This window comes from Pseudochaenichthys georgianus, chromosome 20 (genome assembly GCF_902827115.2).
Source record: "Pseudochaenichthys georgianus chromosome 20, fPseGeo1.2, whole genome shotgun sequence".
NCBI classification, from domain to species: Eukaryota; Metazoa; Chordata; class Actinopteri; order Perciformes; family Channichthyidae; genus Pseudochaenichthys; species Pseudochaenichthys georgianus.
This window is the reverse complement of record NC_047522.1, coordinates 18,443,347-18,455,813: the sequence shown is the minus strand read 5'-3', so window position 1 is coordinate 18,455,813 and position 12,467 is coordinate 18,443,347. Positions and strand designations below refer to the sequence as shown.

Genomic DNA, 12,467 nt, shown 5'->3' with positions numbered 1-12,467 from the left:
TAAGTTCTCCAGCTGGCACCAATAAGATGAGACGGCACACACTACCTCATGTTGCTGCGGTGGGTACAGAGAGTCATTTCTTGGAGCAGAAATTGGCAGATTGGAGCTGGATATAAGACACTTGTTCACAAAGAGGTGTGTCTGTGTTGCTCCCACTTCATCTCAAAGCAGAATCTCACCAACTGCAAGTGAAATATTCTGGCTGTAACAAGTGTATGGGCAAGAAAAAACAAAGCTTTGTGATTGGACAATTGCAATAAAACATGTTTGGAAACTGTCAGAAAAGCATTGTTTTAGTCTTGCAATGTAACCATAGAGATTTGCATTACTTAGTCTGTGACCACAGCTCTCCTTGTATTATTTAAACTGGTTTGGCTACTGTGGAATGTCCCCAAAAGCAGTGTTGGGACTAACGAGTTACAAGTAACGCGTTACGGCCCGTCCACACAGCGGCGTGCGTTGACGCTTCCCCATTCACTTTGAATGGGGTGACGTCACTTTTAGCCGAAATGCATCGTGGGAAGCGACGTGGAGCGTAGCTGGCGTGGCTCGCTGCAAAAGTTGAGCAATGTTCAACTTTTGACGCCTCAGCGAGGCGTCAGCCAATCGAATCATATGCCAGTACAAGCTCTAGCCAATCAAACCGCTGCTTGTGTGTCAGGGGCGGGAGATTCATGTGATTGGTTGTTGGTCGAGTTTCAGACACGCCCGCCGGCAAGCGTCAGCGCACGCCGCTGTGTGGACGGGCCGTTACTGTAACGCCGTTATTTTTGGCAGTAACTAGTACTCTAACGCATTACTTTTTAAATTCAGTAACTCAGTTACCGTTACTACATGGTGCGTTACTCCGTTAGTTTTTTTATATAGTCAACAGCCAGGTGAACAGAGATGAGAACTGTACTTAAGTACAGTACTTGAGTAAATGTACTTAAATACTTCCTGTGTCACATGCGGAGACAGGCTGTGGGCGTGTTTGTGTTGTTTACTAACAAGACTATCATAGCGGCGGCGGAGCTCAAGTCTAGTTTCTCCACCTGGAGATATTCTCACTATTTCACTTTTGTCGAGCACAAAGAAAATAACGTTTTAGTTAAATGTAAGTTGTGTCCTGGCGGGTCAAAGCGCCTATCTACTGCCCAAACCAGTCATTCAAATCTCTTAAAACATCTGCAAAAACAACATGCTGGGACGAAGCTAGTAGCTGAGACCACAGAGATTCAGCCGACGCCACTCCACTCCACCTGCACCTAAGCAACAGCGGCTGGGTTTTAACCAAGGGACTGCTAGCCAGGGAAAAGTCGATAAAGCCATCGCACGGTATGTTGTAGAACACATGCAGGCTATTGCTACAGTGGAGTCACCCGCTTTCAGGGAGCTAGTTAGCATGATAGCATGTCCGGGCGGCACACGGCATATGGGACGGAAAACTTTTTCCAACTACCTGGAGAAAGAATATACAAAAATGGAATGCCAGCTAATATCGATGCTATCCAGATTGCATATAATGCATGTCAAGTTGATCAACAGATTGTATTATTCTCCAATGCAATAACAGTAATGAAATGAAGGCTATAAAGGGCATTAATATAATGGGAGCCCTTTTTTTAAGTAACTAAAAAGTTACTTTTCACAGTAACGCATTACTTTTTGGTGTAAGTAATCAGTAAAGTAACTGAGTTACTTTTGAAATGAAGTAACTAGTAATGGTAACTAGTTACTGGTTTTCAGTAACTAGCACAACACTGCCCAAAAGTAATAAAAGTTTAGGACTCGTTTCCCTTTGCCCTAGGAGGTAATTGCGTTTTGTCTTTGTTTGCTATTTTTTCTTCCCATGGAACTAATGGCTGAATAATCAGACCACTAGCCCAATGCTGAATGTGTCTCTTCTCTGGGGATCAGAGCTCTGCACTGGGGTTAACCGGAGACATGCAGAGTGTAGTTGAGTCAGTGTTGGCGCTTTGTAGAGCGGCATTACTGAGCCAGCAGCATAATGCGCCAGGGGAAACTAATTGGTTATGAAATCCTGCAGATAGAATTTAGATTTGTTGTTGGTAACGCAACATTATCTCCTCCAGACAGTAACACTTGCACATTTCTGTGGTTCAGCGGCAGCATCTGGACTACTTTGTTTATATAACCAACCAACAAGAATGAATGTGAAGCACACCTACTCAGCATCCACTGATTAATGCGTCCTGCAACATCGGAAACACGCTCTTGCGAAACCTAATTTTAAATGATCCTTTTCAAAGTTCCCAAATGTCGTGATCTCATAACCTATTTGCAGGAAATACCCCAAAAACTCCTCCCACAGCCAGTCGGCTGGAGACTGATTGGCTCCTTAAATGAGTCCTGCATGTTTGTGTAACTGCCATGCACCGATAAGCAGGGTCAAACACAATCTGTGGATAGCTTGGAAAGAGAACGGAGGGGTGGAGAGAGATTCATCCAAATATGAATTAAATGACCTGTGGAAATATGCCTGGCTGTGTCCCAGCTGTGAGGATGGCGAGGTTTGAAACTGCTCATTCATACTCCCGCTGTAAACCATCTGGTTCATTTCATAAGCATTTTTAAATTGAATTTGCTGTAAAAGCTGTTTCCATTTAATGGGATAATCAGATGTTTGGTGTTGACGTTCTGTTGCAAGGCTGAACTCATGTTGGCTTTACTGAGAAACATGTCCTTCTATTCTATGCTGAAACCACCCGTTTCCACTCCAAAGACCCACACTTACTCAACATTGTACTTTTTTATAGAAGTTCTAATCTCTTGTAAAAACTGTACTCTTTTCTAAAGGTTTTTGTGATCTCACGGCTAACTTGGTTCAAAGGAGCCTAACGTCTCTTTACATTAAGTGAACTTTTTTCACAGAACAAGCCTCTTTTATGCTTCTGCTGTACCATATATACAGTCTATGTGCTGTACATACAGAATCTGCACCAGGTTACTTCCCTCTTTGGAAACCCCCCACTCATGTTAGCTCCAGATATCTATTTGCATTTCTGAGCATATGAAGGACTCCTTTGTAACGGTGCTTCCCAAGGACTACATGTATATTTCTAGGCTGTATTTATAGTGATATTTTGCTGCCCTAACTGCTGATTCAGGCCACACAGACACGCCTCAAAACCTTGACACATAAAATGATTAACAACACTGTCTGGAAGTAATGCATCTGGCCTTTTCTCCTGCAAATCGAACCATCCCTTCCTCCTCACCAACTCAAAAGGAGAAAACAGCAACAACTCAATAAAAAACATGTCCTGCTCACAGATGTGAATATTAAAGGAGAACTATGTTGTTGACTTCAGAAATAGAAAATGGCCCACTTGTTGAAACTTGCTATGCTTTATAAGTTAGGGTTATTGTAGAATACCTAATTCATTGGTATACTTGTTGGCTGTGATGAGGGCTCTTTTAATACATTTGAGGTATTTTGTATTTACTTGTATCCCTCGGTTCTCTTGGTTACGGTTTCTAATTCTATCAATGGGACCGTATTGTGTTATTGTATGTCTTGCTTTAAAAGAGAAATGCTGACTTTCTCATTCCTCTTCATCACAACACTCCTTTTGGCATTGCTCTAAAACCCTAGGATAGATGTCCCCATACAAATCATCCTTGATGCATCTTCACAGTATTGGGCCCATGTGTTGCTGATATGCTTCAGTTGCTTCAATAAGGTGCTTGCAACACCATGGAATCTGTTGTTGCCATTAAAAAACAATAAAAGGGTGCAATATCAGCCACAAACGGTCTGTTTTGGATCTCAAAAGCTGCATCAAATTGAACAAATCTGGTAGCTTGCTGACTTGAACACATTATTTATGCAATAATGTCTTTCCGTCCGGAACACAGGCCTCTTTATGAGCATCGCATTCCTAACATACAGGAGGCACATATGCAGGTGCTACCTCATTCCTAAGATATATGATTCTCTCTTTTTCTTCTCCTTCTAATAAGTCCCATAATACAGTTAACACACGCTCAACTTTCTTTCCCATTTATAAGACTATAAATAAAGACATTGGGACACGTATATCATTCATGGGAGAAAATGTGGCTTTTTTTATATTGCATAATGAAAATATACTCTGCCACACTGCGGCTGTAACGGATTTACAAATTCATGGTGTTCACAAAGATTATATAAATATACATTTCGAGGGTGGACATTTCAATCGCGAGCATCAACTGTATAATCTTGCCCTCTTAGGATATACAGGAGATTTGTTTTCATGGCTAAAAACGTACTTACAATGCATTACATTATCTTAATAATAATATTTTGCTTTCCTAGCAAAGTGTCCTAAAGTCAATAAAGACATTACTGCAACGGTGCTACGCTAACACAGTCAAGATACATCTCTACCATAATGGAAAAAAGCCTTTTGTTTCTGACATCCCGCTGAACAGATCCCTTCACGTCTGAGTCTTTGCTCACAGTGAGCGCTAACAGTCCTCTGCTCTTCTTAATGACTCTTTGCTCTTTAGCTGGACACTAACAGAGCAGCTTTGTGTTAACGGGAGGCCTCTAACCTCACCTGGTGTCACACACACACACACACACACACACACACACACACACACACACACACACACACACACACACACACACACACACTTGTGTACGCTCTCGAGTTAAACACACACACTGTGTGGTCTCAGTCATTTGCCTCCAGCTTCCTGCGTTTCACTGCAACACATGGCTGACATCACCTCTGTGCTGTCAATCAAACACCAGGAGCCTCTGAAGGAAAGGATGTGAGGACGCTTGTTTTGTCTACCTGAGGAAACATTTTGAAAGAGTTAATCCCTATTTGCAAAACAGGGAAGAATAGAAAGGAAGTGATTATTTATCCAAAGGGGTTATTTATTTAAATGTCCTCTAACGCAGATCTGACAGGAACATCTGGTTGTCTGCTGTACGCCTCTTTGAAAGCCCACAGCTGTGAAGTGACTGGTGTGTTGCAATCAATCTTACCAAACTGCAGGCGTGGCATTTTATGTTTAAACCTTTTAATGCAAAAACAGTCGTGCTTAACTATTGCAATACTCATTTCCCAAAGGACATATGTTTATGATGCAGTGACATCAAAGCAGCAGTTTGTTTTCATCAAATGTAATTATTTGTAGGCTTGTTGTTTTTGCCAAGTTTTGTTTCCTGTCATGCAAATGTTAGCCGCAGCTTTCCTTGCTGTTGCATTCAGGGCAGTGTGCGAAAAAGTACACGTCCCACCGTCCGGGACGTGTTATTTACAATATCGGACAAGTAGATCTTTCAATTGACTTGTCCGGCGGACAAGTGACGGTTTTCGCCCTGATTTATTGACAAATTATAGATAAATTCAGTTTACAAAAGGCAGAACTCATTCGCAAATTGTACGTGTCCGCCATTGTTCGTTTAGTGTTAGTTTCGGTTCTGCTTGTCGATTCCTAAGGAAATGCATCTCGCCGCTTTCTGTACAGTTAGACGGGGGCGGGCGGGAAGTGTAGCACAGTGGCAGGGTTGGAGAGCAAAACTTGGTTCCGACTCCGAGTAGGAACAAATAACCATTGTCCGTACCGGGATTAATAAGAGTTGTGAGGACAGGAGGCGAGGCCGAGCCCCGCGGACCGCAGCTCTCTTTCTCTCTCTCTATGCTCCGTATCAGCTGATCGCTGCACGGTGCAGCTCAGCGTCTCTCTCTCTCTCTTTCTACACACAGCGGATCCGCTGCCCGTTTAACAGCCTCATCTTTGTCAAACTTTCTTATGTTCTTTCTCTAACACGTAATGAAGGTTATTAAGCGTTTTAGCTGTTTTCATAAATATATTTTTCTCCCAGTTTGTCATGGGACTTATTTTTACCCTCTCAAAGAACCGGAATCGAGAGCCGAAAATAACCGGAATCGAAAAGCAGAACCAGAATCGTTAAAATTCAAACGATACCCAACCCTATGTGTGATGCAGTAAAAGCTTACCGCTCACTTACATTAGCGGTGTCGTAAAAAACGTGGGAAAATGTAAAATACGATGGCGATGAAGAAGATTCCAGTGGCCCCAAATTTTGTCCATTCCGGACAAGTGAAAAATGTATTCGGACAAGTAAATTGCCAAACTCACTTGTCCATGGACAAGTACTCTCTAAAAACTTTTTCTCACACTGCAGGGACAGTCGGACATGTATATTATAAAAGCCTTACATACAGTATAGAGCACACAACAGGAGATTGACGTGGGCTCAATCGTACACTACACAGACTTTGTGGGAACGACCTCTCAGGGTAAAGTATGTTTAATGTTGCCGCTTTCCCCCTGTGGCATTCAGGTACACTCCAGATAATTGGAGTAGAATCGGGTCCACACAATGTCAGGAGTTTTCCTTTCACACATGTATCATACAACAGGACTGAAACACATACTTCAAACGCTCTATTTGTATTCTCTCATTAAGCTCCTCCTGATGATGTCTAAATAGTTTCAGGATTGCAGTGCACGTGTGAAAGGGGCTGGCAAGAAGTAACCGTGTTATGCAAGAAATTCATTGTTTCCATTTTATTGCCATCTTGTTTTCATATTCTCTCCATAGTTCATTAAAACCATCTTTTATTCACAGATGCTAGGTTCACATGATGACGCTGAGGTGTGTGTGTGTGTGTGTGTGTGTGTGTGTGTGTGTGTGTGTGTGTGTGTGTGTGTGTGTGTGTGTGTGTGTGTGTGTGTGTGTGTGTGTGTGTGTGTGTGTGTGTGTGTGTGTGTGTGTGTGTGTGTGTGTGTGTGTGTGTGTGTGTGTGTGTGTGTGTGTGTGTGTGTGTGTGTGTGTGTGTGTGTGTGTGTGTGTGTGTGTGTGTGTGTGTGTGTGTGTGTGTGTGTGTGTGTGTGTGTGTGTGTGTGTGTGTGTGTGTGTGTGTGTGTGTGTGTGTGTGTGTGGCGTGTGGGTGTGGGCGTGTGTGTGGGCGTGTGTGTGATGTGGCGTGACCACAGCCACAGAGTGTAACCCTGAGGGTTTGCAGCTCTTAAACCTGGATACAGTTTATGAGCTGTTGGTTCTGCATTGTTGGGCTGAAACAGAGTTTTCTGTACGGCTCATGCTGTAATGTGTCGTTATGGATGATAGATGTTTGATAAGCTTCCCTTTACTCAGCCTCTCTTTAGGTTTAACAGCTCATTACAAACTCCAGGACTCACTGACGGTGTCCTTCATCACAGCATTATTATGACCTTTTTTCTTTTTTCTGATTAGGCCTCAATACTGAATCTGTGCATGTCCAAGTAAAAAGCAGCCTATAGCCCAACACTGTAACTGTTATATGGAATACAGCATACACCCCCATGCTCCCTGTAATGTGTCGTAGGCGTGGAAAACTCCTGCAGATTATATCAGTCAAGTTGAGCTTAAAATCACCTGTTCCGTTGCAAATGCAGTTTCAGCCAAAGTGCACATTCTGCAGTGGGTGTACGAGAGGACGCTGTCCATCTGTTGAGCAAGGTGTGTGTGTATTGTGCACGTGTGTGTGCTTCATTTACCTCCCCAAGTAAAAAGATGCATTTTCCCTATCGGAGTGCTGTGGTGTTGGTTTCATCAGTTTTCACTCCAGTTACTTTTGTTCTTGTGGCAGTCAGATTTTTTTATTTTAAATCATCCAATTTCAGTTCCAGTTAAAGATTGAATGTGCTTTGTATCATTTAGCTTTGTGTTTACCACCCACAATGTCATATCCACATATTTAGAGAAACAGTGATGCAGATCAGTATTCACATCACATTACATTACATTGCATTTAGCTGACGCTTTTATCCAAAGCGACTTACAATAAGTGCATTCGACCAGGAAGACACAACCTTGAAGAAAACAGAATCATAAAGTACATCAGGTTTCATAGAGCCAAGTATTTCAAGTGCTACTCAACTGGCTTTAGATAAGCCAGTCCTTTATTAGTATATAAGTGCTCTGTTAGCAGTTCTTTGTTAGTAATTATATCGCTCGAAGTGGAGTCGAACAAGATGAGTAAAGGTACCAGCTTGGGGTTCATTAGAGTTCCATCCATACTGTACATACAGATGTTGTGCCTTCAGTCATTTTTGTTAACAAAGTATTTTTCTAAAAAAAGGGAAGAGGCCGTAAATGGAAATCGTTGTTACTTTGCTGCTGGACATGGCACTGCACTTTCAGCTATGTCAAACAGGCAGTCTGCATTTTGCCATAACAATGTGTCACACAGGGACTTTCAGTCAGAGGCTCCCCAAGCACACTGAGGCATTAAAGAAACAGCTCTGTGATGACTGCTCATTCAGAGAGGAAACAGACACACACACACACACACACACACACACACACACACACACACACACACACACACACACACACACACACACACACACACACACACACACACACACACACACACACACACACACACACACACACACACACACACACACACACACACACACACACACACACACACACACATACCATGTATACATCACTTCAGGGGACATTACATTGACTTACATGTATTTCCTGGAGACTTATCCTTAAGGCCATAACCAACACATGCCTAACCCTTACCCTTAACCTAACCCTTACCCTAATCCTAATCCTAAACCTAACCAAGTCTTCACCCTAAAATTAATGATTCCCCTTATGGGGACCTCCAATTTGTCCCCATAAGGGAAGCCAGTCCCCACACGTGACTATGTAAACAGATTTAGGTCCCCACAAGTATAGTAATGCTAGACCACACACACACACACACACACACACACACACACACACACACACACACACACACACACACACACACACACACACACACACACACACAATGAAGCTATTAGTCAAATCATCTTATGGTGGAATGCTGCCGTTTATAGAAACAGGAAAACAGATTCATCCATCATTAGTGTAGTAATTAACATTTTGCTTCGAAGCAGACTTTTTTTTGATTATTTCCGCCTATATAAAAATGTCTTTTGAGTTTTTCAACTTCATGAGTTTTTGTAACTTTCTTTTGTTTGACATTGAAAGAAGTCAGTTGTCTTTGGAAACTAGCATCTTACTTTGCATTGGTCAATTATTCTCTGAAATATCCCAATGCATAAAATAAACAGAAATTCAAAATATTCTCCCTTCAAGTCATATATGAGATTAAACCTGTTGTCACTGAGTTGAACTAATCTCCATGTTTCTTAATGGCCAACGCATCGCGCTCTTCCCAGGAAAAGGGAGTTCCTCCTTCACTAACGCCAGAGTTATTCCTCAGTGACTCATGGACTTGATCACTTGGCATCGTCTTCATCCTTCATACACCTTGAAGTTATTACTGTGTGAGCTTCAGGACTGTTTCACTCTACTCCACTGCTCTTCTATCTCTCTCCTTGCTCCAGTGCAGATGGCCCTCGGACTCAGCCAAGCCTGATTTCACTGAGCAGTCACACCCTCACACACATTACTCACAAGTTTCTCACAGCTCTCAAACTGGGATGTTTTACATTTCTTTTAACAGGATTAGCTTTTTACTCCCAGATGCATGACGCTGCATGTTTCGCAGCAGCAATCGAGTGAAATGTCTTCTTTGTTTTAGACTTTCACTGCTTTTATTCTTTCATAAATCATCAATCCAGCCATTTCCACAACACGATCAGATGATTGTTGTGTCGCTGTCACGATGCGAGACGAGCACTGATTTTGCGAAGCTCTCGAGGTTCCCTGCTACTTGAGAATTTGAGAGTGTATCCTGGTTTCCATGGCGATGTGTCCAGCTGTTAGTCTCTGACTCAGAGGAGGAACATCTGCAGTGAAGTCACTTTCGGGCACAGGCGGCGGGAAGTGACAGGCTGAGCTGTGGGAATGTTTGGCCGGTCTTTCCCGCTGACAACACAGAAAGTATAGCGTCTAGAGGACAGGCAGCAGCCGGGGAACCATCAATGTCTGATTCAGATATTCTCTGGATTCAGAAATGGGTCAAAGAGTATTTGGAAAATATTTCTTACTGCTTGTTTTAGCTGAGATGTCACTGTATCCTCTTAATTAAATCAGTGCCTGGTGGTCTATTACATTCCTCTTAACAGAGCAATACAAACTCAATGCTTTTGCTGAAACCTGCGGAACTTCCTTGGAGCTGTTTTTTTTACCTCCAGTATTTATGACTTATAGTATGTCTTTTTAATCACAATCACTTCGCTTTGTAAATCAGGCTACTGTGAGACCACCGCATTTGGGCACAGTTTGCTCGCCCATCACCTGACTGTTAACAGGGTTGCAGATTGAGCCTTTTTTTATTTTATGTTTTGCAATTGTGAGGGTTGGATAGCCACATGATGGCCGCCTATATGTTAATAATAATTCAGTTCATATGTATCAGTGATTTCAAACAACTGTTTGTGAAGTGAAAGTACTTTATTAGAGAAGCTGTAACAATATGTTGATTCCAACACAGGAGAGACTGGATTGTTCTCTGCAATTAGCTGGAAAACATCTGCCAAAAACAAATATGAGCAATGTTTTCGAAGCTTACCAGTCCTGACAATTTTGTGAGTTCAGCTTCAGTGGTGTTTGCACAGCAGGGAAGTATAGGTTGCACTTCTTTGTTTTATTTAATTGCCACAGTCTGTAGGGGTTTCAATCCAATTAATGCACGGGGAAAAGAGTGTGCCTCTCTCCCGCTCGGGAGCCTGACTGACCACACACACACACACACACACACACACACACACACACACACACACACACACACACACACACACACACACACACACACACACACACACACACACACACACACACACACACACACACACACACACACACACACACACACACACACCGACGCACAAAACGCCCATTTAAGTCTTGCTGTTTCAACTCTCTCTTTTCCCCCTCTCTTTTTTTCTTTGTCACTCTTTCTCACACACACACGCACACACACACACACACACACACACACACACACACACACACACACACACACACACACACACACACACACACACACACACAGGCTGCATTGTTAGCCTAATTTACAGGAGCTGCCACTGCGCAGCACGTGTGTATTAGTCTAACCTAATGCCTTCCAGATGCGCAGCCTCTGCACCCTGCTGCCCACTCGCTCTGACAGAACACACAATTGTTCCTGGGGTCTTCCCGCTAAAGAGAACCAGGTGTATATGGAATGTGTGTGTGTGCGCAAGAGTGCAGGTGTGTGTGCTTTCCTGGCGTGTGCCAGACGAAAGGGCAAGAGGAGGAGAATTAGATGTAGGTGGGCATCCACAGTGCCTCCGTGTCTGTCTGAGAGAAGCTTGGAGCGCATGCTGTCTGGCAGGCTGTGTATGTGCATGTGTGTGTAACCATGTGTGCATGCATGACAGACAGACAGACAGAAGGTGTGTGTGCACTGAGCCGTGCTTACAGTATTGTTGAGATGACATGGATGGAAGCTTCAGACAGATGGAAGCCCCTTCTCACCCTCTTGGCAAACGTTATGGGGTGTATCTGACGAGTCGTCATAAAGACTAAAGCAAGGATATCCTAGAACTCGAGAGGGTTTTAAGGAACGGCCGTTATTGTGAACAGAAACTGAGGCGAACCAGAATGCCATTTTATAAAAGGATTGTAAACATAAATGTCCAGCTTTAGCATTCCAGAGATCCCAATGTATGGAAAGAGATTCATTAGTAAAACTATACAAATGTCTTTGTTTTGAAGATATGTCAAATACACGAAGCTGGGGACTTCTAAACAAGAATGTTTGAGAATGAATAGCAGAGATAATTATATAATTGTTAAAGATCACAAAACATATATATAATATGTTGAATGTAATAACTTTTCCTTTAAGTGAACACTGTCTGCTGAGGAATGCTTTGATTTCTATGATAAGATCAGTCCTCTGACCCAGAGCTGGATTAACCCAGCGGGGGGGCGCAGGGTGGAAGATTATCTGTAGGTTGACCATGGGCTCTCTATAGGAGATATACCTGTCACCTTCGAGTACCCATTAAACACATCACACACTTCATTGTGTATTGTCTAACCACAGATACCAACTAGAGCGGCCCAAAGATTTGCTTTGGATCAAATGAGGTTTTGGAAACTGTCTCTGTCCCCCTAATGATTGTAACGTCTGTTCCCTTCAGATCGTGGTTCTCCAGGAGCGTTGGACCTGACAGAGTTGATCGGCGTCCCCCTGCCTCCCTCCGTCTCCTTCGTCACGGGCTTTGAGGGTTACCCCGCCTACAGCTTCGGCCCCGACGCCAACGTGGGCCGCCTCACCAAGTCCTTCATCCCCGACCCCTTCTACTACGACTTTGCCGTCACAGTCACCGCTAAACCCACCACGCGCCAAGGGGGGATGCTGTTCGCCATCACAGACGCCTACCAAAAAGTACATCATTTGGACACTCTCCCAAGTCTACTTTGCTCCTACTGTACATGTAAATAAAGAGCAACTCATTTTTCAACATCTCTTGATTTTTTGTTA

General features: G+C 43.1%; 1 protein-coding gene across 1 annotated transcript in view; it reads left to right on the top strand.

Annotated features, from left to right (window-relative positions):
• Nucleotides 1–12,467, top strand: part of LOC117465786 (collagen alpha-1(XV) chain-like) — a 50,215-nt gene that overhangs the window by 18,487 nt on the left and 19,261 nt on the right. The window contains exon 3 of the mRNA XM_034108808.1: nt 12,124–12,371. Within this exon, the coding sequence (XP_033964699.1) occupies nt 12,124–12,371 (248 nt within the window). The remainder of the gene's footprint in view (nt 1–12,123; nt 12,372–12,467) is intronic.